General features: G+C 39.5%; 1 protein-coding gene across 1 annotated transcript in view; it reads right to left on the reverse strand.

The window, feature by feature from the left end:
* Nucleotides 1–26588, reverse strand: part of CDKAL1 (CDK5 regulatory subunit associated protein 1 like 1) — a 537841-nt gene that overhangs the window by 42060 nt on the left and 469193 nt on the right. The window contains exon 12 of the mRNA XM_049654971.1: nt 526–706. Coding sequence (XP_049510928.1) covers nt 526–706 — 181 coding nt within the window. The remainder of the gene's footprint in view (nt 1–525; nt 707–26588) is intronic.

Raw genomic sequence — 26588 nt, forward strand, 5'->3', positions numbered from 1 at the left:
AAATTTTCAGTTAAAAACATATGACTTCCTCTTAAAGCTTATTAACATTTTCCCATTTCAGCCAATAAATCTAGAAACTAACTTACTTTGAGAACATTAATTTCTGAGGCATTCTGGAAAACAGTTTGCCATTACTGGGTCTCAAACTTTAAAAAAAAAAATTTTTTTTAATGTTTTCTTATTTTTGAGAGAGAGAGAGACAGAGAGACAGAGAGAGTGAGCGAGCAGGGGAGAGGCAAATAGAGAGGGAGACAACAGAATCTGAAGCAGGCTCCAGGCTCTGAGCTGTCAGCACAGAACCCTACAGGGGGCTCGAACCCACAAACTGCAAGATCATGACCTGAGCCGAAGTCAGATGCTTAACCAACAGAGCCACCCAGACACCGCCCCTCCCTTCCCCACCTCCCTGTATTTTTTAACTTCAAGGTTATACCATGAGCCACTTGTGTTAAGATAGACAACGGGGCTGCATTTTTACAGCCGCTGGCTAAATCTAGCACCTTCCTTGCCAGAGAAGTCTCTTACCACTTGTGCTGGAATTTGTGCCATTTTTGCAGCAGGAGTCCCTGGTCTTGGGTAGAACTGGTTAATAAAGAGGCTTGGGAATTTGTACTCTTCAACGAGTTTCACTGTTTCTTGAAAATCTTGGTCTGTTTCTCCAGGAAAACCACAGATAATATCTGTGGCAAGAGTTATTCCAGGAACTCTAGAAAATAACAAGACAAAAATGGAAAAAAAACTCAATGCCATCCATTATTATTCTATTTCTCTGACAGTTTCTTTTCTAAATTTTTATTTTTTAAGTAGGGCCCGAACTAACACGGGGCCCGAACTAACAACCCTGAGATCAAGACCTGAGCTAAGATCAAGGGTTCGACACTTACCTGACTGTGCCACCCAGGCGACCCTCTCCGATCTTTTAAATGCCTATGTTTTGAAACTAAATTTTATTTTTAGGAAAGGGACATTTAAGCAAATAGTTTTAGAGAGTCCTAAATATTAAAAATTTATGGACAACAGGGGACCCTGTCCTCCTCAAGAGCCATTCGTTTTTAATTCTTCTGCATGTTTCTTTGTTCTTTTTTCTGTATTTTAAAATAGATGCTGATTCTGCTATTTCTAGATTTTTGATTTTCAGGCAATACTTATTAGCTTCTCCACTGAGGCAGCCCTTTAATCTACTCTATCCCATCCCTCTCAGTAATATCACTGCACAGTTTTTAGTTAAATTAGTCGTATTTCCAGGAGCCTAACTGCAAAGGTACTGCTCACAGACAACTGGTATACACTACCATCATGTTTTCTTTTGCCACCTTGAATTTTTCCCAGAGTTAAAAACTTAAAAAAAAAATTTTTTTTTTTTGCTTCCTATTCTAGGTACCTGTGTTCATGTTTTCCACAAGCTCAGATCGATCAAAAACCAATATTATTTTCTAAACACTCAAGGTACTGTATAGAATTCACTTATTCAATTTTTCCCCCCTGGAAATGCCACTCCTACTTTCTCTGGTATGTGTTGTTTTCATAATGAAACAGTTGTCGTCCTTGAAAGTTACTCTTTGGTTTTCTTCCCCACCCCCCACCCCCTGCCTCCTTTTACCTGATCCTATATTCATAATTCTTGATTAATTCTGCTGGAGCATTCTTTCAGAAGCTTCATCAAAAAGAATGCCAGAGAAATTCTGTTATTGTCTTAGCATAATCTGAACACATCTTAATCTACACATTGACTGATAGTGTGGCTGTTCACAGCCCTCCAAAATGAAAAATATTAGCCACCAGAATTTTCTACTGTTTCTTTTTTTAACCTGGAAAGGTTGCTGATGAGATGTCCTGATTCACTCTGATGTAAACCTCTTTAACTTCTTTATATATGCCCTACTCTCTTTTTGAAAACTTTTAGGATATTCATTTTTCTCAATGTTTTTAAATTTCATGATAATAGACCTTTGATTAGGCATGAAAACTTTGTAAAGGGCACAATCGGGACACTCATGGTCTTTAGGTCTAGCAAATTTTCTTATATTATCACTTAATCATTTGTTTTAGAGATGCAACATCTTTTCTCTTCTTCCTAAAGGTATCAGTTAAAGGTTTTCGTAAGTTTTCCTCTGATCACTGCAATGCTCTCCATTTCCTCCAAGTTCTTGTATACTGCTCCCTCTCATTCATGGCTGAGACTCGCCATCAAGAAAGAGTGACTCTGCCCTTTCATATTAAGAATAAATTATCAAAAGCTTCTCATCAGAGATTGACTGGATAACAAACTGCCTCTGTTTTTCATGAGCCCAAATGTTAACATCTTGAATGTCCTTTCTCTGTGGTGGAGTCTATCCCAGAGTGTGCTACAATATTCTACTGTGTGTTAACAGTGTAACAATACCAAAATATCATGGACAGTATTCAAAGCTCCAATATTACTCTCAATCCATACAAAACGGGAAAGACAGCCTCAAACATTACAAACCAAAAGACACCTAACTATATCAATTTCTCTATTCCCTACATGTAGTTCTATATGAATGAATAAAACAGTTTATCCCATTTAAATATATTAGATATTTGGGGGCATAAGACAGAACAATGGATATAACCATGAGGAAAGGGAAATACAAATGGCGTCATAAAAACATTGGCTTTCCATATCTTGTTTGGATAATACTTTAATTCGGAAGTAGAATACTTTATATTCTTGTTTGGATAATATATATCTTGTATATATATATATACATATATATATACATACATATATATATATAGTATATATCTTGTTTGGATAATACTTTAACGCGGAAGAAGAATAGCATTGATTTTTAAAAATATTTCTTTCTTGAGTTCTACTTGGTCTCATCCAGCTATTAATCTGGCTGACCCTGAACTAGTGAGGTAAGTTCCAAAGGCTAGAACTTTTCTCTGTGTTGGTAAACAGAAAAAGAGATAATATGCACAGAGAAAAATGAAACAGAGCATATTTGAAAAACAATTTTTTTGATTTTTATTGTGATATAAAAACATTCTTCTTCAGAGGTGATTATCAAAATTACATTTGAAAATCATAAAAAACATGTTTTGACAGTAAGCTGTAGATAAAAAGACCATTTTCTAGACTTACTAAAAGCATGTTGAATAGAAAAAGTATGTCAACAAGTTTAATTAGCAAATGTTTATACTTGACTTATAACTACTGAACAAAAGAAATCCACAACTAAAACTGTAAGTAATAGATCACAGCAGAAATGACAGAGAAGAGTCTATCTCCCTTAGGAAATAAATTTAAAAAAAAATCTTAGAAACTGCCTGTGAAATACTGTAGAAACCAAGACAATTGGCTATTGTCGTAGGCTGTGAATTGGAATGAATTTGGCACTCGATTATGGGGTATTCCCAAAGGAAAGTACCTTACTGATTCCCCCTCCCCCAATCCTCCTTGACCCAGGATAGCTGAGCTCAGTATTATGCAACACCTGCTTACTTTGGCATTAAGGCCCACAGTGAAGGAGAAAAGAGAACCTTTCCAGGAGTCCTCTTAAATGTTAAAAAAGGGGATGTCCAATGTGTGAATATATTTGAAAATCTACACAGAAAGTTGACTGATAACAAAGGAGAGGACAGGCCAACTATGAATTTGTAAAAGACCTATGTTAGTCAGTATATAAAAGTAAAAACAGTTTATTTGGTTTCTAAGGATGTAAGAATATAAACTGATTGCCTATAAAATGTTTCCAAAGTAAAGACTACACTTTAATGTTAGATGAGGCTCATCTATAAGTTAATTGTATACATGCAAATAATGCTTCTTAAAAATAATTTGGCTCTTTAGGTGAACCAACTTAAAAAAAAAAACCCTCATATTTATACTGTTAATTTGCCTAGTAAATAATTCTCTTCAGTTCATAAGAAAATCAAGGAAGTCTGAAGTGAACTAATTTCTAAATTAATTAAGTGGCTATGAGGCAATTTAAGGTGTGTAAAATAGAACATTAATCCAAATATTTAATATGCTAATTACCAGCGAATGCTGTTTTTGAAAAGCAATGAATTTTCAAAATACTAAAATTTTTAAAAATGATCATTTCCACATATGTATTGAAAGCTGTAAGCCTAATGAATATAATTACTAGGTATTCTATGTTTTTAAAATTTAAAAGACCTTCTATATTTATGTTTTCATAGCAGTATGAGAAAATAATTCTGAAAGAAAGATGAAAATGTTCTCTCAGCTTAATTAACAGGTACATTTTGACTCGCTATTTTTTTCTGATGTATACAAGCTTTTTACCGGCAAAATGGGTTCATTAAATAGCTTGGGAATAGAATTAATGAGAAAGATTCTAATTACACATCGGCAGTGGCAGAAGTGGTTCTATGATCAGTTCCACAAATCTATCAATCAGGAGGGTATCAGGGGAGCATGACCTCTTCGCTGGCCAGAGGCTAGGATTTAAGAGAGTCCCAAATATTTTAAGACTTAATTATTTATCCTGAGTAAAAATAAACACAGACTTAGACACCCCATACTGTATTTGAAATACCACTTAAAATGTTGTACTTTAATCATCTCAAGACTTTCACTTGCAATTTGGTGTTCTACTGGCAAAAAATGGAAAAAGGATGAGCTTCAAATTTCATATGTGGAAAAATTAAGACTAATGCACACATTCTATTTATTTCAAAAGAAAGAAATAAAAATAACCAAAAAAAGAACCAGATCTATTGAAATTATTATGCATAAAAAAACATGTAACTAAAAGAAATATTTTTTAAACTGATTTATTTATTTTGACAGAGTGAGTGTGAGTGGGGGAGGCAAGCCCCACGCTATCAGCACAGAGCCTGAAGTGGGGCTTGACCTCACGAATCATTAGATCATGACCTGAGCCCAAATCAAGAGTCAGACACTTAACCGACTGAGCAACCCAGGCACCCCAAGAAACAGTTTTTAGTTCTGAATAAAAGTAAAAACACATCTAAATATATGGGATGCAGCTTCAAGAAGTACTTAGAAATTCATGACTTGAAATGTCTGTGTTACAAAGAGGTAAACACAATAGTCTAAGCTTCCACCTCAAGAAGCTAAAAAAGAGGAGCAAATCAAACCCAAAGTAGGATTAAAAAGTAAATTATTAAATAACGGTTTTAAAAAAACAATGAAATAGAAAATAGAGAAAAAAATCAATAAAAGTTAAGGTATATATTTGAAACAAAACAGTAAAATTACTGAACTATTAGCAAGACTGACAGGAAAAAAGAAAACAATGACAGCTTCAGGTATGAAGGAGGAGAAAGCACCACAGATGCTACCAACATTAAAAAGAAAAAGACACTAAAGGTATATTATGAACAATTTTGTGCAGAGACATTAAAAACTTAAGCTGAAATGAGCAAATTCTTAAAAAAAAAGACATAAATCATTAAAACTGACTCAAGAAGAAACAGAAAACCAAAATAGCCTTTTATGTATTAGAAAAATTGTATTTGAAATTAAAAATCTTGCCACCAAGAGAAAACAATATGAAACAACCCAGGCCTAGAAGGCTTCACAGGTGAATCATATCAAACATTTCAGAATAAAACCAACTCTATAGAAACTACTTTAAAGATAGATGAAAAAGGAACTCATTTTATAAGTCCAGCAGCAGCCGATATAAAAACCAGAGAAAGAGATTAGAAATAAATTCTAGACCAATATATTTTATGAAAACAGAGACACTTAACAAAATATTAGCAAAATGGGCACAGAAACATATAAAAAGGATTGTTTGTCATGATCAAGTTGTTTTTATTTTTTTTTAAGTTTATTTATTTTGAGAGAGGGCAGAGAGAGTCAGTGAGAGAGGAGTAGAGAGAGAGAAAGAGAATCCCAACCAGGGATTCAAAGTGGGGCTTGAACCCAAGAACTGTGAGATCACAGCCTCAACCACAACCAAGAGTTGGGTGCTCAACCGAGCCCCCCAGTCGCCCCAATCATGATCAAGTTTTAATTCCAAGAATGCAAATTTGACATACAAATTTTGATTAATGCAGTAAGCCTATTAAAAGAATAAAGGGTAAAACCCACATGGTGATCTCAGTAAATGCAGAAAACTAAGTTGACAGATCCAACACCCATTCATGATAAAAACTCTCTCAACCTGAGAAAAACATGAGAAAAACTATCTCAACCTGATAAAAAATTATCATTAAAAAAATTTTTTTTGATGTTTATTTATTTTGATAGAGAGAGAGGAAGACACAGAATCCGAAGCAGGCTCCAGGGTCTGAGCTGTCAGCACAGAGTCTGATGCAGGACTCGAACACATGAACCATGAGATCATGACCTGAGCCAAAATCGGCCGCTCAACCAACTGAGCGACCCAGGGGCCTCTACAGATATTACCAATTTTAATTTTTTAAAAAATTTTAATGTTTATTCTATTTTTGAAAGAGACAGAGCATGAGAGGGGGAGGGGCAGAGAGAGAGGGAGACACAGAATCCCAAGCGGCTCCAGGCTCTGAGCTGTCAGCACAGAGCCCGATACAGGGCTTGAACCCATAAACCACAAGATCATGACCTGAGTAGAAGTCAGCTGCTTAACCGACTGAGCTACTCAGGTGCCCCTCATTTTTAGTGGTAAAAGACTGAATGCATTTCCGCTCAGATTAGTAAAAAGGCAAGGATTTCTGTTCTCACTTCTATAATTCAATATATTATGGAGGTTGTAGTCAGTGCAAGAAAGGTAAGAAAAAGAAAAGCATATAGGTTGAAAAAGAAAAAGTAAACTTTTTTTTGCAGATGACATGACCTTGTATGTGGCAACTCGAAGGAATCTAATGAACCTACTAGAATAGGCCAGTTTAGCAGAGCTAAAGATGAATATATAAAAATCACCTATACACTTTACATCAGTAATGAACAGTCAGAAAATGAAATCAAGGTCAGGGCACCTGGGTGGCTCAGTCGATTAAGTGTCTGACTCTTGATTTGGGCTTAGGTAACGAGATCATAGTTCGTGAGATCGAGCCCCATGTCCAGCTCTACACTGACAGTGTGGGGCCTGCTTGGGATTTTCTCTCTCTCCCTCTGTGCCTCTCTCTCACTTGCGCTCTCTCTCTCTCTCTCTCTCTCTCTCAAAAATAAATAAATAAATAAACATAAAAAGAAAAAAAAAGAAACCAAGGACACAATTCCATTCACAATAGCATAAATAATACTTAAGAATAAATTTGGGAAGTCTAAGACCTACACTCTAGAAACAGAATTTAAAGAGATTTTCTTAAAATTTACTGAAATTAAAGAATATCTAAATAAATAGAAAATATATAATTTTCATGGATTGGAATATTTTACGGTTAAGATTGCATGTCTCTTCAAACTGATACACATATTCAATGCAACTGCTACCAAAATGTCAGCACATTTTTCTGAAGAAATTGAAAAGCTGATTCTAAAATTTATATGGAAATGCAAAGGACTTAGAGTAGCCAGAGAAAAAAAGGACAAAGTTGGTGGAATGGATGAACCTGACTTAAAGACTTACTATGAACCTACAGTAATCACAGCAGTGTGGTATTAGTATAAAGACACAGCAATGGAACACGGACAGCCCCAAAATACACCCATACATTTATACATTTATGGTTAATTACTTTTCAACAAATATACTTTTATGGTTAATTAATTTTCAACAAAACCGCCAAAGCAATTCAATGAGGTCAAGAGACAATGTTTTCAATAAACGATGCTAGAGCAAATGGATACCATACGCAAAGTAAACAAACAAACAAAAAGAACTTATTGGACCCTTACCTTATGGTATGCACAGAAAGGCCTTTAATACTAAATCTAAATGTAAGAACTGGAATTACTAAATTTCCCGAAGAAAATATGGGAAGAAATCTTTGTGTCCTCGATATAGTTCAGCGAAGACTTCTTAGCTAGAATGCTAACACCAAAAGCACAATAAAAGAAAAAAAAAATGGGTAAACTGGACTTACTGGAAAAACGCCATAAAGAAAACAAAAAGACAAGCCATAGACAGGAAGAAATTATTTGCAAATCATGTATGTGATGAAAATATTTGTATTCAAAATATATGAAGAACTCATATGAGTCACTAATAAAAAGACAAACAACATAACTGTACAATGGGCAAAGGATTTTAACCAACACTTCACTGAAGAAAACAGATGAATAGCTAATAAGTGCATAAAAAGCTGCCTCAACATCATTAGTCTGCAGAGTAACGCAAGTTAAAACCGTGTTAAGATCGCACACACACTCACCAGGATAAGGCTGTATTAAACAAAAAAACACTAAAAAAATAACAGACATTGATGTACATCTAGAGAAACAGAAACACTTATCCGTTGTAGGTGGGAATTCAAAACTTTGCAGTCACTTTGGAAAACAGTGTGGCAGTTTCCTAAAAAGTGAAACACTTACTGCGACTAAGAAAGTTTCTATCCTAGCAATCTACCCAAGAGACATTAAAACGTGTGTCCACACAAAGACTTTTATGTGGATTTTTACAGTGACATTCCTCATTATAGCCCCAAACTGGAAATAGTCCAAATGTCTGTCAACTGGTAAATGGATAAACAAAATGAACAATGAAAATTTACCTACAAAGAAAAGAGAACCAATTACTGATACGTGCACCACACAGATGGACCTTGAAAAACATTCTGAAGTAAAAGAAGGAAGACACAAAAGATTACTTATTGTTTAATTCCATTTATATGAAATTTCTATAAGATGCAAAATTAGACAGAAAACAGATCAGTCATTGCTTGGGTCTCGGGGTGGGTGGGGGGAGCAGGGATTGACTCCAAGTAGGCATTGAGAAACTTTTTCTTGTAAGTAAAGCATTTTAAAACTGCACTGTGATGATGGCTGCACAAATTCTTAATTTACTAAGAATTTCAAACTATAACTTACATTAAGTGCAAACTGCATGCTTTCTAAATTATACCCACAATAAACCTGTTAAAAGTGGGGAGGGGGGGGGGGAGGAAGCCTTTCTGAAGACAGAAAGGTAGCAGGAAACCTCCATTAGGTACTCTCTTCCAAAGAGTCCTAACAACTGAACTTTCGACAGGATGTAGCCAAAGAATTAAACATGGCCAAATAGGAGGGAAGGGCAGAGATAATAAAAGGTCAGGTCAAGGTCGAAAGGAAATTATGTTTTGAGCAGGACAGCAAGAAGGACTATGTCCCAGCTACCAACAGACAACAACAAGGTATCATTCTGTTCATCCTAAAAAAGGAAATTTAAGGAGAAACAGCATGACATTTTCAAGTAAATTTGAGAAAACTGTCAGCAGCTTTAAAATTACTTTCACACTTCTATGAAAAACAATTTTTTAAGTTTATTTATTTTGAGGTGGGGGGGCAGGGGAGGGGCAGAGAGAGAGGGAGACAGAGAATCCCAAGCAGGCTCAGCACCGCCAGTGCGGAGCCTGACACGGGGCTTGAACCCACAAACTGTGAGATCATGACGTGAGCCAAAATCAAGAGTGGGACACTTAACAGATTTGACCGAACCACCCAGGCGCTCCTGAACAACAAATCTTAAAGGACGTGAGCTGAAAAAGAAAAAGTGTCTATACATTAGGATAAGGGTTAAAAAGCCGTAAGTCACTAAGACAAAGACAGACAGGCATGCCTCTGGATGACCCTCATCTTCATATGGGTATCTGGGAGAAAAATCTCCCCTTGCGTATATAACTAAGAGGCTCTTTTACTAACGAGTTGCATGCTCTACAGCAAATTACTTAGCCTTAGTAGGCTTTGGTTTCCTTTTCTCTAAAACTGGGAGAGTAAGAGTACTCCTAGATAAGATTAAGGAGTTAGTACATGTACTAATTGCTATGGACAGTGTCAGCCACAGACTGCCTGTTATGTTTTAGCTATCGTTATTGTAACCCTGTCAAAGAAATGACAACAACTACCATCTATTAGATGATACTAAGTGCCAGGCAATGTGTTAGCAACTTAGGTAACTTCTAGTTTAATCTCTATGAGACACAGGGAAACTACCCTTAGGGAAATAAGACTGAGTGGTAAATTGCCCAGAGTTGCAGAATCACTACATGATACGGCAGTCTTCTCTCCACCCACGTTACTGAGGTGCTCGCTGAACTGATGTACCAGAAGCAGTGGCTGATCATGAGTTTACGTTAAAAATATTCAGTAATAATATTTGCAAAGCAATTTACTACAGCAAGTAAAACTTGCCTCTATCTGCAGAATTGGGTTTTAAAGAGGGTAATTGTGGTCTCCAAAGGTTAAATGATTTACCGAAGGTCACCAAGCTATTGCTGGAAGAATCATAATTCAAACCCAAACCTTTCCACCTGGTTGGTGCTCTTTCCACAAATGCACCTCAATGAATACGGAGGCATTTAAAACCTAAATGGCTATATGCTAAATTTATTCTTCATAAGGTATTTTCTTGTTTTTATCATTATCATCACTCATCAAGAAGCAGGTAGATATAATTATTCCTATCTCCAGATGGCTGAGAGAGAGGAAGCAGCAACAGTATCGGTAGAAAGAAATGAGATTTTAAATCTAGATTTGGGTCCCTGGTTTCTAGTCACGTTTTCACAAGTGTTGTTACTGTTCTGAGCCTCAGGTCCTTCTCTTCTACAAAACGGGGATAAGAGCACATCCCTTCCTGGGCTGTTGAGAGATCAAGTGATGTGATGAATATAAAGCATTTATAATAGCAGCTGGCACACAGATGCTTAATAGATGTCAACTTGCTTCTGTGTCCCTTAAGGAATGAACGGAAGTGAGGAACAACAACACTCTACCAAATACCTTGAACCTGGACTCCTCCACTTTCAGTACACCAATGGCCCATAATTGCTGCTCGCATTTCTTTTGTACTTTGTGCCGTAGATCGGTACTAGCAGAAAATGATCTAAGGAGTGACTGAGGAGTGTAAGAGACAAATAGAGTTTGCGTGACACGATCAGGTTGATATTCTTTATCACAGAAAAAAAAAATTAGAAGACCTTAACATTTGGTGAATTGATTTATGTGTAAAGTATAAAAAAAAAACCCAAATGCTCTAGATGTGAATAATATTCTGGCTGTGGTGCAGCTTGACAAAATTCCTAAAATATCTAATGAAGGAATTATACTACTGCATAGCTTGTTTCTGGAATTTTAATTATGTTGAAAGTGCACAAATGAAAAACTAGTTAATACTAGTTGAGAATTTAAACCTACTAAATATAAATAAATAAAAACAGCTCAGAAATTACTTAGAAAGTAAGTGGCTTCATGAGCACTTCTGTAGATAATTTTCTCTTTGGTGAAGTCTCTTCAAATGAATAAATATCTGTCTACCTGTGCCTCCATTTGTCTGTCCACCTGTCCATCCATCCATCCATCCATCCATCCATCTGTTTCTCTCTTTTGTGTTCACTGATTAAGTACCTAGAATCACTCTTCTGATGTTAAACTCAAGAGAGGTTGGTGGGTGTCTGCATATGCATTTCAGATAGGCATGCTGATCATGAGTAAGAGGGAAAGAAACAAAAAGTCAAAGAAGTGCCAATGCCAATATAGCCCTTTCTTTATGCCATTCTAAAATTTCTTCTCTCAGAGTCTGTGGATTCCTGAAAATTGCATGCAAATTTTTATGTGTATATTTCAGGGAGAAGTGACTACAGTTTTCTTCTGATTCTAAAAGTCTTCTGTGACCCAAATAAGGTTAGGAGATACTTCTATGAATACTTTCGGATCAGCCAAAAAATTATGAGGGGGAAAAAAAAACAAAAGCAACTTTTGACCTAATGACACAGTGTATGTAAGAGACATTTCTTTTTTTTCCTAAGAGAAAAGGCTCATCTGACTAAAATGAGTGAAATCATCATCTCTGCAGTAGATTTAGTATAATCTGGATGCTGAGTTACATATTGCTGTTTCATTTGTTTTGTTTGAAAATTAAAAATAGTCAGTTACTGCCAATTTCATAAAGTTTAACCTAATATAAAGTCAGCAATATAAAATGGGCCCCACCCAGTCAGTTATCATATTATTTTGGAGATGATGAAAACTGGTGTTACTCTTATTAACATCTCAGCCTCACACTCATCTATTTTTAATCGTATTACTGGGGCCAGAAGTCCAAAAAAGTACATTTGATTCCTTTGGCAGTTGGCTTCCTGTTAGGTCTTGAGAAAGAAGGTGTGACAGGAGATCAGAAGCAGGGAGAAACTTCGGTGCCTCTCAAAGTGGTCACTTCCTGCTGGTGAGGTGGCAACCCCTGGGGTTGGTGCTCCCAGGACCCAGTAACACAAACTCTGACCTTCTGCTCCCCCAGCCCTCCTGGCAGCAACTGCTTTCGGTAATTATTACCCTCTGGTTATCTCATCTCCCCACCTTTACTTTTCCAGCCTTCTAACTTCTATGTCATAAATTCCTTATACTAAATATCTTCTGATAGGTACACCTTGCATAGTTTTTCTTTCTAACTGGGCCGAGATCGAAACAATCAAACTCACCAGTGTCCTATTCTATGACCTTAATGAAGTTACATTTACACAAACCACATTGTGTCTGGGTACAGTAATAGATGGAATAAGTGGTAAAAGATAGGGCTAGTAAAGCCTCAACTCTGTTTGCACACTGAATACAAAGAATATAGATGTATTCCTATAAATGAGTATGTATGTTCTTCAAAGCAGAACACATAAAATTTGTGAATGTTAGAGAGAAATTTACATCTAATTTGGTTGAAGAGACAGTTTTCAAATATTAGCCAAAATCTGCTGGTAATTCACATACTAATTATAAGTGATATTTAAAATCCAAGGTAGCCTTTTAAAGCCTCTTTCTGAGAAAAAAATGTAGTAGCAATTAGGTTTTTTTTTTAAATTATTACCTCTCTTCAAAATCAACAAAACTACTTAAAATTTTTTTAATGTTTATTTTTGGGGGGGGGGGGGGGGCAGAGAGACACACACACACACACACACACACACACACACACACACACACAGAATCTGAAGCAGGCTCCAGGCCCCCAGCTGTCAGCATAAAGCCCAAAACGGGGCTCGAACTCATGAACCGTAAGATCATGACCTGAGCCGAAGTCAGACGCTCAACCGACTGAGCCACCCAGGCATCCCAATAAAACTACGTTTAATATGCTAAATAAAAATCCAGATGGCTTATTTAGTTTAAATTTGGTACAATTTTAGTTTTTGGAATAAAAAAGGTAGTTAACAAAAAAAAGGCGCAAAAAAGGGAGGGGCGCCAAGCAGACTCAGAGGACATCAAAGAATTTAGTGTCATCCACTATGTTCCTAAACCCAGGATAAATCATGAATGCACAGTTTGGCTTCAAGCAAAAAACCAAATGAATCACTACTGTTAACTAAAAATTAAGTAAATACTGTGTTAAGTATGTTTTTTATCCCATAACGTTATGCCTGCATTCCACAGCAAATATTTTGGAATAAGCACAAAGCCTTACATAAGACCAAAGATATTGCTTTAAAAAGTGTAAGTAAGCATACTGAGTAATATTGTTATAATATTTAAAAGGAACCATATTAAATCTCAAAGAGTTTTTACACATCTGTTATTAAAATCATTTTATGATATTGCTGGTTGAAGTGAAGGTATTTACTATCTACAGTACTGTTAACACAATTCTTATATGAGTTTTTCTGTTTCTATGGTAACATGAATTATAAGGTTCAATGAAGCCAGATTCAGTAATGTGTATTTTTTCTGTTATTCAAGGTGAAAAGGAAATGAAACATTTCCAACATTCATAAACTGCAGCAAATGTCTGAATTCCATTTAGAGATAAGATGATAATTACTAAAGTAATTAGAATTCTTCCTGGATGGAATTATTTTGCACACAGTGGAAATTTAGATTTGGGAATGAAAGCAGGGGCCAGAGTATATTCAGCATCAGTAATTAATTACAACCAAAACCAATATGGTCTTCTGATACCTTGGAACAGACTATACCTTCTTCTGTCTGCTTCTGACTACAATGTGAAAGAAAACTGGTTCCCCCACCCCCATCCCTTAAGTCAGAAAGATAACGTGGGTGAAATCATTTTATTCAAGAGAAAATCCAATTACAGAAATAATCAACTTTTCCTTCCTGCTTTATTTTTTTCATATTTGAAAGGGCATTCACATTAGCAGAACCAATTAAATGAATATCAGGACAGGGCAAAAACTATAAAGTTAAACAAGTTTCTTAAATCTTTTAAAATTACAGTTTGAAAAAAAAAAACCCACTTATTGAAATTTTAGAGAGTCAAACCCAGATCACAGCATTCTTTAATAGGAAAGCACAATTGGAAGGCAGCTAGCCATCAGGTCTCAGGGAGAATAATTTATAAAATTATATGGTCCTAATGCAGTTGGCTCTAATATTCAGCCCATCATAAGTAAGAAATCAGGCAAATTTTTGCTTTTAATGGAAGTGTTGTTATCATCAAGAAATGGCACTCAGAGATACCACATTTCAAGACTTAGGCCATCCTAAAATGCAATTCGTGTAGCAGCATAATAAATACTACTGAGAAAAATACATACACACAGAGAGGGCAAGCATGCAACAGAAGCCATCAAATCAGAACACAGTAGAATATTATTCACAATGATATCCTTTATTCCGTATGACTTGAACTCTCATTTTGTTTGGTTTTCAATTCAGGTTACCCTAAATATCACATATCAAGGGAATGGCAAACTATGGCTCCAGGGCCAAATCCAGCCATCACCTGTTTGGTAAATAAAGTTTTATTGGAACACAGCCACACCCACTCATTTCCACGTGGTCTAAGGCTGCTTTGGCTACAAAAGCAGAACCGAGTAACTGTGACAGTTGCAACCGAGATGGTGTGACTCACAAAGCCAAAGATAGTTATTATCTGCAGAGACTCTAGCCAACCAAGCCCACGACTCTGATTTTTGCTCTAAGTACTCCCAGGGACACTCCAGGGTGAGTATGAGAGGACAGTGGGCATATGACACTCTCCAAAATACAGCCCCAATCAACCTTTTCCGCGGTCGCTAAATATGCACTGACACGATTCAAATCGGAGTACTCTCTCTCTGCGCAATCGTCCCCTGAAGCCTACCTCTCGGATGAAGTCTTTCCTGATTTTCTCTCTGCGTCTCAGTTCAGTCACACAATTAAGGTCACACCTAGACCTCTGGTGGCCCTGTTATGATCTGCCCAGTACCTTTCACACGTATCCCTGTCTTACACCTCCAAGTAAACCATTAGTATCTGCAGGTCAAGGGTGGGGTCATATTCAAATCCCTACACTCAGCAGTAATGGGACAGCACACACAGTTCAGCACACAGAGCTGCTCAGCGGCTTAAAAGGTGACGGGGAAGGGAGAATGGGGCAAAAAAGGCAGGGGGATGAATGAATGAAGTCAGTAAGGGAACAGGCTTTCCTCATACCTATTAGTGATTAATTCCCGTTTTATCTCATATCCATCACAGTATTTTACTTTAAAGTCCTAAAGGTGAACTTCTAGCCTTGACCCATCTGGCAGGGGGAGAGAAGAGGCAATGCAGGGGGCTTTGGAAGTGGCAGCCTCTCACTGGGGTCCAGGCCACTGGTACCAGGATCCTGGCCATTGGTACTGACCTGTCCTGCTTACAAGGAAGGACATGTTTCTCAAATGAGTACTAAGGAAAAAAAAAAAAAGTATTAGCTAACTAATAGTTGTTTCCCCTTCAATGTTTCTATTTATAGAAATAACTAAAATACTGACAGGGGATCGATGTTTATTTTAAATGACCTGGAAAAACAAATCAATAAATGACCTAAGTTTATTTGCAACCCTCCGTTTAAAGTTGCAGGGAAAGGGGTTCACGCTGGAATCCCGGAAGCTGAAGGTGGATGCGAAACGGAAAAGGAGGCTTCATTCTAATTCTGCCTCACAGTTGTTCTCTTCTATTTTTGAAGGTGATAAATCCCATCATTCAAACATCGTTTACTGATGAAATGATATGCTCTTGGCAAAGTTCTGGACAGTCTAGATCTGTGAGGGCTGCTGGGGCAAAAGGTGGCCACGGGTCCCTTCCGTATGAAACACACATGAAATGTGCCTGGTCAGTGGGTGCTGCCGCTTCTACCTGGAGGGCCCGTCACCTTCCACGACACTGCCTATCGGGTCCCCATTTGGCCCAAATCTCCACCCTCCAAAAGGGCCTGGCTGGTCGTCGGCACAGCCACACGGTATCACCTAAGACACGTTCCAGCAATCCTGAGAACAGTCTGAGGCTCTTCCCAATCGTGTGTAACCCGGCTCAGCACGGGCCCCAACAGCCCTCTGGGGGGCAGCCTGCCTCTTACGACACCTGGGTCACCAGTGGTGGGATACTGGGCATCGCTGTGACACAGGTGGTAGCTGATCCTCAACCAAGAAACACTTCAAACCCCAAGAACAAAGCCGCTACATTAGGGGACACCAGGACACTACAGCAACCCCCAAAATCGTCGTTTAGGGGAAAAAACATTCAGGAACTACTCGTACGTGAACTCCATGTCAGGTTGACACGTACTGTGGCATTTGTGACACCCGCCTCTCTGACACTTACTGAGCACTTTGTGCCAGTGCTTGGCGTGATACTGACTCATTTCACCCTCAAAGCAGTTCACAAGGTACGTAATACATTCCCATTTTATAGACGTGGCAACGGAGCACAGAGAGATTAAGTAAACTGCCCAAGGTCACACAGCAGTCAGTAGTAGAGTCTGGATCTGAATCCTGTCTGCTTTCAGAGCCTGTGATCTTAAACGACAAACTGCCTCCACTCATGTTGGGCAGAGAACGTGAACAGTGCCAGATACACTTATTCCAAAAGGCCTCCCTTCTCAGAAACGGCAACTATCAGGTGTCCTCACTCAGCAACTTCTCTGAGGCTCTCATCTGGAAGCATGAGTGCCATCAGATGACCTCACCACTGCTAAGCAGCAAAAACACCCACTTAGCATCATCTTCCCGTTCGGTCCTCAGTTATCCAATTATTACTCTCATGTTAAAACAATACTCATGCACTTATCCTTTCAGCCAGTGAAAAGAAATGTAGAAAAAAATATCCTTACCAAATATCCTATCTGTGCCAGTAGCCAACAAAAAGATTCACGACAGCTCAGATTTTATCACACACATTTTCAGTGGTGCCAAAATGAGAGGAAGAGATAGGACCCCAGGAGACTAGAAACATTAATAGACATAACTAGCCTTTGGCTCAGACAGGCAGCGAGAAAACAAGAAATCCTGTTAATTTTTAACACTTCGCATCATGTCCCAAGCCACGCAAGGTCTAGAAAGCGGTCCTGATTACATCATTTTTGGCAAAAGCATCAGAGGAATATTCAGCTTATGCTCGATACCAGGTCCTGAACGGTTCGGAGCCTGACACAGAAGCCAAAGCATCTCTGTCTTTCCTGTAATTCAGATGCAGGTAATGGCTGCAAAGACCCACGAAGGGCCACATGCTGATACTCCTTTTCTAGACTACTGCACGGACATCCAAACAACCCTGTGAGAAGGAAGGAGTGATAGGTTTCCCATGCAGAGGTTTAGAGAGGGGAAGTCTCGGCAAGCGGGGAATCGGGCTTCCAACCCTAACAGCTGCCTCTCCAACCTGCTAACCTGAATAATTCTCGGGAAGGACAGCCCACGCCAAAGATTTGGGTGCTGTGATGTCAGAGAGAGCAGTAAAGGAGAAAAGTTCCGTCTGGGACCACCAATGCTGGCAGCAAGCGTGACACGGCCTAGGCAAGGTCTCCTGGGCGGTTTAAAGACGATCTGATTCAATGCAGCGAACACGCATCGAGTACCTCCAACTAAGGGGCAGGAAAACAGAAGCACAGGTTGTGCGCTGGGGCTTGTGCGTCATTCCCAGCCACCGGCTGAGGTAGACGGTGATGTGATCACAGTGTCAGGTTCAATACCACGGAAGGGAGAAGGGTGGGGTAAGCAGGGGTGGTGGAATAAATGGCATTATGAGCCACAAAGGAGATGAAATTAGGGCTCAGGTGGGGTGCGGGGCAGGAGCAACAAGGAAAAAATGTAGAGATTTGAGGACATGACCGGGTACACAGGGCCCCAGACGGCCACCTCCTAACGCAGAGTCCGCTGGCGTTCACTGGAACAGAGTGTGACGTCATCGGAATTCATATTCCACCTCAGTCAATGTAGGCAGCTCCAATTACAGCACACGGTTTCCCTCGGCAAACAGCTCTCACAGAACCAATCCTGATCAGAAGAGTAAATGAAGAGACCCCAGGTGGCAAGAGACAACCGATGGCTCTCTCGTCACAGCTAAGTGTCTAAGACAGGGTCGCCCAGTCAGGAACAACAGGCCTCCCGCACAAAGCCGTGTCGCCCTCAAGGCAAAGTCACGTGCTCCAGGCAGCCTTGAACAAGAACTGTCTTCGGTCGCGTGATGACACTTGCACGAAATGTGAACACAAACACGCCGACTGCAACAGAACATCACAAAGAAATGACACGGAGAGCGAAACGTGAAGGCACGTCCTGGCACCAAGGTAGGGACGGTGAGCAGAACCGTTTCCAGAGGGCGACAAATGCTGAGAACGTTCAGACAGGACATGCTCTTCGCTGAGGCCAATATGCTTTATGAAAGGAAGGAAGGGCAGTCTTGGAGGTATTTCTACGAGTACTGCCTAGGATATACCTCTGAGGATGGGAAAATAGAATAAAGAGCCACTATTACACATATTTGGGGAAGGTGAAAGAACCTTAAATGTTTTTTGTTTTTTTTAACATTGGCAGAGGAGTCACTTTGGGTTTTGATGGCTCCTCAAGGAAAATTCAACACGATCAACAGCATCAATTAAATCGACAATGCATCCAATCAACATTCAATAGCATCAATATCACAGGAGGAGGACCTCCCGTGTCCTGGCCCCGTGCCACAGGACGGCAAGGTGCCATCCCTGCCTGTGAAGATCTCAGTCAGACACGTCAGGGGTCCACCAGGAAGCAGCAGTCGTAGCAGCGGTAATATCAGTAGCTACGGAAAACATTCCCGTTGCATTTTGCGCCAGGCACTGCTCTAAGCGCTCCTCATGCGCTGACTCAGCTAATCCCTTAGTGCTCCTGTAAGGTAGGTACTCACATCATGGCTGCTTTACAGAAAGGAAACTGAAGCTCAGTAGGGCTGAGTGACCGGCCCCAGGACCTAAAGTCAGTAAGCGGCAGGACCGTGACGTGGATCGCAGGCATCGTGGTGGCCACTTCTGAGCTCTGACCTCAGGGCCACACCACCTCCTCATAAATAACTACAAGCGGAGGCGTGGTGATCACGCGCTACGAGAGCGGAGCAAAGAAGAGCTACAGTAACACGATGCGGAGAGGACAGAGATGCCGGAAGCCTTCGCGAAAGGGGCTCAGAGGACACAGGCGGGTGGTAGAGGGCACCAGTGTCCAGCAGGACTAGAATGCAAGTGACATATGTAGCTGCAAACTTCCTAGCAGTCGTATGACAAAAGGAAAGAGGTGAAATTAAAAATACGTGACCCCAAAACGCATGAACTATTGCCATTTCAACGTGCAATCAATAGAAACATTAACGAGATATGTTACGCTCTTTTTTTTCATATGAAGTCGTTGAAAGCCGCTATGTATATCACACTTACAGCACATGGTGGTTTGGACTTTCTACATTCCGCGTGCTCAGCAGACAAACACGTATGGCTCCTACACTGAACAGCACAGATAGAGAAAGGTGCCTGAATACTCTCAACAGAAGGAGAAGCAAGAGCAAAGGCATTCCGGCAAAAAAAAAGAAAGAACAAACACCACAGGACAGGGCACGCATGACGAGGAGTACCGGAACTTCAGCTGAAGAGGAGGATAGGAACAACACACACAAGCCTGGCGAAAAGGAACTATCAGAGGCTTCTGGGAGGAGCAATGCTTGAAAGCTGTGCCCCCGTGAGATGATTCTAGCAGCACCCTAAGGATGACTCGGAAAGACACAGAGATGACAGGGCACAAGATAATGATGGCTTTCGCTAGGACAGCGAGACTGGGGATGGTGAGGGGAAGAAGCGTGGCAGACTGTATAATCATCAAAACTGTGACTGATTAGGCGGCTGACTTGGGTGGAGGCCTGTGTTGGTGAAAAGCGGTAGAGCTGGTAATGAAGGAAGTCAGTAGGATTCTAGATGTGAAGTCTGGAAGAGAAAGGATGGAGAACAGGCCATTAATTCAGACACCTACTGATGGAGTATCCAGCGTCACCAGAAAAGCATTCGTTGTGTAACTGATCGACCCTAAGTACAGTGAGGGTGGGGGCCAGGTTGTAGCAAGTTTTTATCTCCCCAGGGTTTGACGCATAGTGAGGTTCTCAAAATGTGTTCATTAGTAGAGGAGCAGGGATGGGGTGAATGGTGGGAATGGGGGTAGAGTAGGGTGGGTAGGAAGTAAGCTTAAGGTTAAAAAATAAGATGACCAAATTATAAGAAATGTTGGGGAGGAAACCACAGTAGACTTAAGGTGGATTAAAACTAGAGCACTTTGACTAAATTTTCTCTGGTAGTTAAAAACATAAAAGGGATAAAAATAGTGTGAAACAAACAAACAAGCAAACAAACAAATAAATAAATACAACAAAACAAAAGGAAGAAAACCACTTTCACCAAAAGGCAAACGAAATTCTAGGTGACCATTCCCTTATTTAAAGTTAACGCTGTTAGGGGCGCCTGGGTGGCTCAGTCGGTTGGGCGGCCGACTTCGGCTCAGGTCATGATCTCGCGGTCCGTGAGTTCGAGCCCCGCGTCGGGCTCTGGGCTGATGGCTCAGAGCCCGGAGCCTGTTTCGGATTCTGTGTCTCCCTCTCTCTGACCCTCCACCGTTCATACTCTGTCTCTCTCTGTCTCAAAAATAAATAAACATTAAAAAAAAATAATAAAGTTAACGCTGTTATCCATGTAATTGTATTAAAACCGATTTCACTGATGAACATGAAATAAGGAAATGTGTCTTTGTACATTGACTATAATAATAAATATTACACATCTGTATGCTACTAACCATAAAAATTATAACCCAGAGATACAGTAAACAGCAGGACTCTACTAATCAAAAATTTTAAATGCTACAAAAATCCTTAACAGATTATGCAACAGGAAGCCAAACATTACAGGCAAGTATTATATGTTGTGCTAGTGCAAAAAACCTGAAATACCAAGAAAAGTATGATTTTCAGGGTTACAGTGAAAAATCTAAGATAGAAAGGTAATTTGATGCACGAACTGTATTTTATTAAATTGGAAATGCAGTTTAAGGGAGTTACATGATTTTTAAGCCTGAGTTTTTATTCAAGCCTTCTGTTTCGATTACTTTTTACAAATTTAAATCTGCTGATGGCGTGCATATTTCCAATAAATACAACAGCATGAGGTTCCATACTAGGAGGACACCTGCTCACATCTTTTATTCATGTACGTGTTCCCGGTGCAAAGCAATTATATTATTTCAAATATTTTAAAATGTTTTCTATTACTGACTAACATACCTGCAGGTCCCTTCACAAATCATCGCTCTCCTTTTGCACTCGCTCTGTCTAAATCTCTGAGAAAAAGACTTATTTGTGGTGGTGTCTGCAGAAGTCAGTAATAGCTCACAAGTCATGTCGGTCTGGCTTCTTTGCCTCTGACTGCGGATGTGAGAATATAGCTTCTATCAAATGCAAGAAAAAAGCAGGCATATATAGATTTTGTTTCTTACCCTTGATCCAGCTCTTTGGAAATGGTTCCTCGTGTTATAAATTCAGGAGAAAGAAATAAGTGCTAAAAGCCTGTTATTACCACTCTCAAAACCGCGCAACAGTCACTGGTCTCCCATCAAGGGTTCGTCGGTACAAGGGCAACTGCAATCTTGTCAGCTTCCTATCTGCAGGTGTGGGCGTAAAGGTGCATGGGGGTGCAGTGCGTGGAAGAGTGGAAGGGGGGCGAGGAATTAGGGACAGAGCGGTACGTGTTTTTGTCATATTTTTCTATATTTGTTGAAAGGACAACCATTTAAGTACAGCTCATAACTGAAAATAGTAAATCTGAAAGGCAGTGAATATTACTTTTAGGTCAACTTACCATAGATATATCATGTCATTCTTAGTACAAGGATTTGGGGGGGGGGAGGTAAGCTTTGAAGATGAGTAAAGAAATTTTATTTTAGGCATTGAAATAATGACCCCAGTATATAAAAATAACTTCTAATAAATCTGAACTATGCACTGACATATTCCTAGAGCGAATGAAGATTTTTAGTGAGGCTATTCAATCTTTTAAAATCCATTATCTATATGACTTATAAAGTATTAATTGTAGTTAGTATCTAATTGTTAATGCCTATTATTTACTCTCTCTCTTTCTCATTGAGTCTTCTCAACGATGGTGGCTATGCAACAAAAAGATATTTTTAATCTCAATTTGACGGAGAGACACTCATCTGAAAGAAAACAGTCTCACACAAAGAATGATCACATAGGGGCACAGGACGTCAGACCATTATTGTTTTATGACTAAAAAATGAGTGACTTAAGACAAAAAGCTCAACGTCCTTAAACTTCATTTCTATTCATTCTCTAATAAATACCATCTGTTGTGTACTTTAGGGATATAATACCCATCAAAAACTCCATCGTATTATGAGAACCGGCACCAAGTTGATCTGAAATGCATATTTGAACAGATGTGTTTAAATTACATCTCCGTCTATCCACATGCATAAATTCAGAGCAAGCGTGTGTTGATTTAAAATGCATAAAAAAAGGGATTTGGAGATGCATCAAAAGTGAACAGCATCTCAATGGATCAAGGCTCACATTACGAAAGGTCATTACTAAAAATAAAGTTTGCATTTATTAAGGGTTTTGAACCAGGGGGCTGTTCATGGGAACTGACTTAATGTTTGCTGCACAAAATCAGCCACTGAAACTAATTTTTTACAACTCCTCCATGTAAAACATTAAAACTGTCATGCATGGACAGAAAAAAATGCAAAAGCGGACGTCACAACGGAGAAAGTTCTATGGAACGTCTATTGACTGACATTGGTTCGTATGGTTCAGTCCCCCATGTTTCATCCACACTTTGCATTTCTCTAAGAAAAAACATCTGAGTGATTTCTGCAGGCATAACACTGCTCTGATCCCATTTCTTACAGATATGCTTTCAAAAATTACAATTAATTGAATCCTTTTCGAATTATGACGTCCATCAATGCTTAGCAAGAAATGAAACACAGAGAAACACAAGTAATGAAGATACAGATCTCAGTCTCTGTATTGCACCAGGTACAAATATGTTGACGTTGTAAGTCAGGTTAACACACAAATATGTTCTATTCTTCTACCTTGACAGATAAACTTTCATAATCACCTGGACAGCCGTGGCCAATTTCAGAATCTTGGCTTTTCAGAAACTATCGATACAAAGAGTAATGCCCATTCTCCACAAGGTGAACAGCAGAAAGAGAAGAAAACTAATTGCTGAGGGAAATTCCTAGTGAAGTGATATCACCAACAACCATCAAATTGATGGATATTATTTTACACAGCTGCTTCTACAGACTCGGCTCTCACCGAGGAAGCTGAATGTGAGAATAAGTCTGCAACACACATTTGTGAATACTCATTCTTAGGCAGTACTATTACCTAAACCAGTGCTAAATAAATACACTAGAGAATTAATAGTTTCTTTACCCACTGATTAGGAAAGTAAAAATTACATATAAAACCAGCAGAAGAAAAACACTTTATACACTGGCCATCTTTGAAACAACCCTTTTAAGGTACTATAATATATGAGGGCAGCTGAAGAAAAAAAGGAACGACTGTTTCAGAAAGGAACTGCAGACCTGTACAAAAAGCACCTCTGAAATGCAAAAGGAAATCAGCTTTTTCAGAGTACATCTCGTCTCTTAAAGATGGAGACTAACAGTTCTTCTCACTGATAGACTCAGAAAATTCTCTGCAGCCTGAATTAATTCACCAAGGGATAGGAATGAAAGTAAGTGCGGCCAGTAAGAAGTGCAGTGATATCACCGTGAAAAAATGTTTTCTTTTTATTAAACTCCTAAATATCTTCTAGGTTTATACTTTGTGCTAATTATTCTGTCGTTCCTCACCCGCTCCCAGCCCCCAGCAGCGCCCTGCCCTCTCTGCCCCGCTGGGCCCCCCAGAGGCTGACCCCTACAGAGTGCATCCTGCAGGCTCCAAGTCTCACACAGTCTGGCCCACCGAACTCCAGGCCCTTCCTTGAAGCCCCAACTCTCTATTTAGCCTGTACTCATGACACACACAACACTCTCCCCACTCCTCCTCCAAGTCCGTCCGGCACAGCTAACCCCTGCTCGCAATTTAGGCCTCTACTTAAAGAGCACTTCCTCCAGGAAACACGTCCTGGACTTGTGCTGTTATTTCAGTGCCTTTCCCGAGCTCCCCAACACTGCTGTTGCCCGATATTCTATTGTAATTGCTGCTTGTTTCTGTTTTCTCCACTGGGACTACGAAGTTCCTTGAGGACAGTGACTGTGCCCAGCTGGCATGCTACATGCCCAGGGTCCAGCTCAGTGCTTGACATAAAGTAGGTGCTTAATAAATATTAATGAGTCAGTGAACAACTCATTAGTTCCCCTTTTAAGGAAGGAAAAGTTAAATCCCATACGTAAGTTTTATTGAGACCTGATTGTCAGCTTCTTGGTTGAAGTAGGTGGAATCAAATATGTGACACATTTAACAAAATATTGAAAGACAAACTACATAATAATCTCCCAAAGCAAGTGGTGAAGTGAGACAGAATCACTGGAGAACAAACAAACCCCAGAATCACTTGGAGACTGTTACACTAGAATGTGAACTTTCCAATACAATAAATGCTATCTGCTGTGGCTATTAAAATGAAAATGAATTAAACGTAAGATCAGATTTAAAATTCAGTTCCTCATCTATGCTAGCCACCTTTCAGGTGTTCAATAACCACATCCAGCAACTTTCTACCACCTTCAGCAGCACGGATACAGAACATCTCCATCACTGCAGAAAGTTTTACTGAGCCATTCTAGAAAGTTGAGATCTTGTAATTAACAGTACTAAAAAAAAATAATAATAACTATGTAATTGGATCTTTTCTTCATTTTATAAAAAGGGAATGATACCTACTGATTATGTTGCGAAGAGGATCAAATGAGACATTTAAAAAGACTTAGCTCAGGGGCACCTGGGTGGCTCAGTCAGTTAAGCATCTGACTCTTGTTTTCGGCTCAGGTCATGATCTCAGAGTTTGTGAGCTCAAGCCCTACATTGGGCTCTGTGCTGGCCGTACGGAGACTGCTTGGGATTCTCTTTCTTCCTCTCTCTCTCTGCTCCTCCCATGCTCATACGCACTTGCACTCTCTCTCTCTCTCTCTCTCTCTCTCTCAAAATAAATAAACCTGAAAAAAAGGTCAAATACATAACAGGTGACCAGACAGGCTCCTACCTTTGTTCAAAGTACGCCACTGTACCACCCGTTTCTCAGTTGTGCTACAAACACTGTCTTTCGGACTGTTTTGCAAAAAAGGCTAAGGGGACAGGGCCTGAGCAGCACCTCAGACCTATGGGGTGTCAGGCCTCCTGAGTCTTCAACCGAAGCCACTTCACATTTAACTGTTAAAGACTGGGTTTCCATTTGACATTACGATTTTTTTTTTCAATAAAGGACTACGAGGTCAAGCAAACAAACTAAATAGAAGTCCAACAACAACAACAAAAACAAGTAACTGATGTCCTGCAAGACTCATCTCCAGCCTTTATGATCGGCAGCCAAGTAAAGCCCGTCATGATCCAACTCCTCTGGTCTCACCTGTCACTACAATGTTCTAACCACACTGCGTTGAGGGTATCGGGACCAAACCCGACGGTCAATTAGAAAACAAAGCAAATGCTTTTGGGCGCTGATCCATGGCTCTGATGAATCAAGAGATATTACCAATACTGCTATTTTCATTTGTGGAGCCAATGCCACAACTGAAGTGACCCAAAATTAGCCTCTACAGAATAGTCTGCATGGAGCAACCATGGGCAGGGACACTTTCAAAGACTGCGAGACAACACTAACTCATTACAACTTGAAGTGGTATCTGCCACGACGCGTTGCAACTGATGCCGGCTGAAACTATGTACGACACACACACACACACACACACACACACACACACACACACACATAAATCAAGAAGCTTCCAAAAACGAAAGCCTGTGACGTTATTCATGCAGGTGCTTTGCAGAAATATTTCAATCTTCCATGAGACGGAGCTGGTAGTGTCCACGGTGAACTTCATTCACTCCTGGGCACTTAACTTTGATGAGTTCCACACGTTTTTGTCAGAAACAGAAGCAGAGTATTTTGACTTGCTCTACTTACTTCTAAGGCTTCACAGTGGCCAAGTTATAATGTGAATTTTTTGAGATCAGGGTTGATAATTAAAATTTTTCTGTATGAGAAGAACCACCTTCGACTACTATTATCAAACACTGAATGGTCTTGAAAATTAGCTTTTGAAATAGATTTGGTAGATTTCTT

This window comes from Panthera uncia (genome assembly GCF_023721935.1).
Source record: "Panthera uncia isolate 11264 chromosome B2 unlocalized genomic scaffold, Puncia_PCG_1.0 HiC_scaffold_25, whole genome shotgun sequence".
NCBI lineage: Eukaryota > Metazoa > Chordata > Mammalia > Carnivora > Felidae > Panthera > Panthera uncia.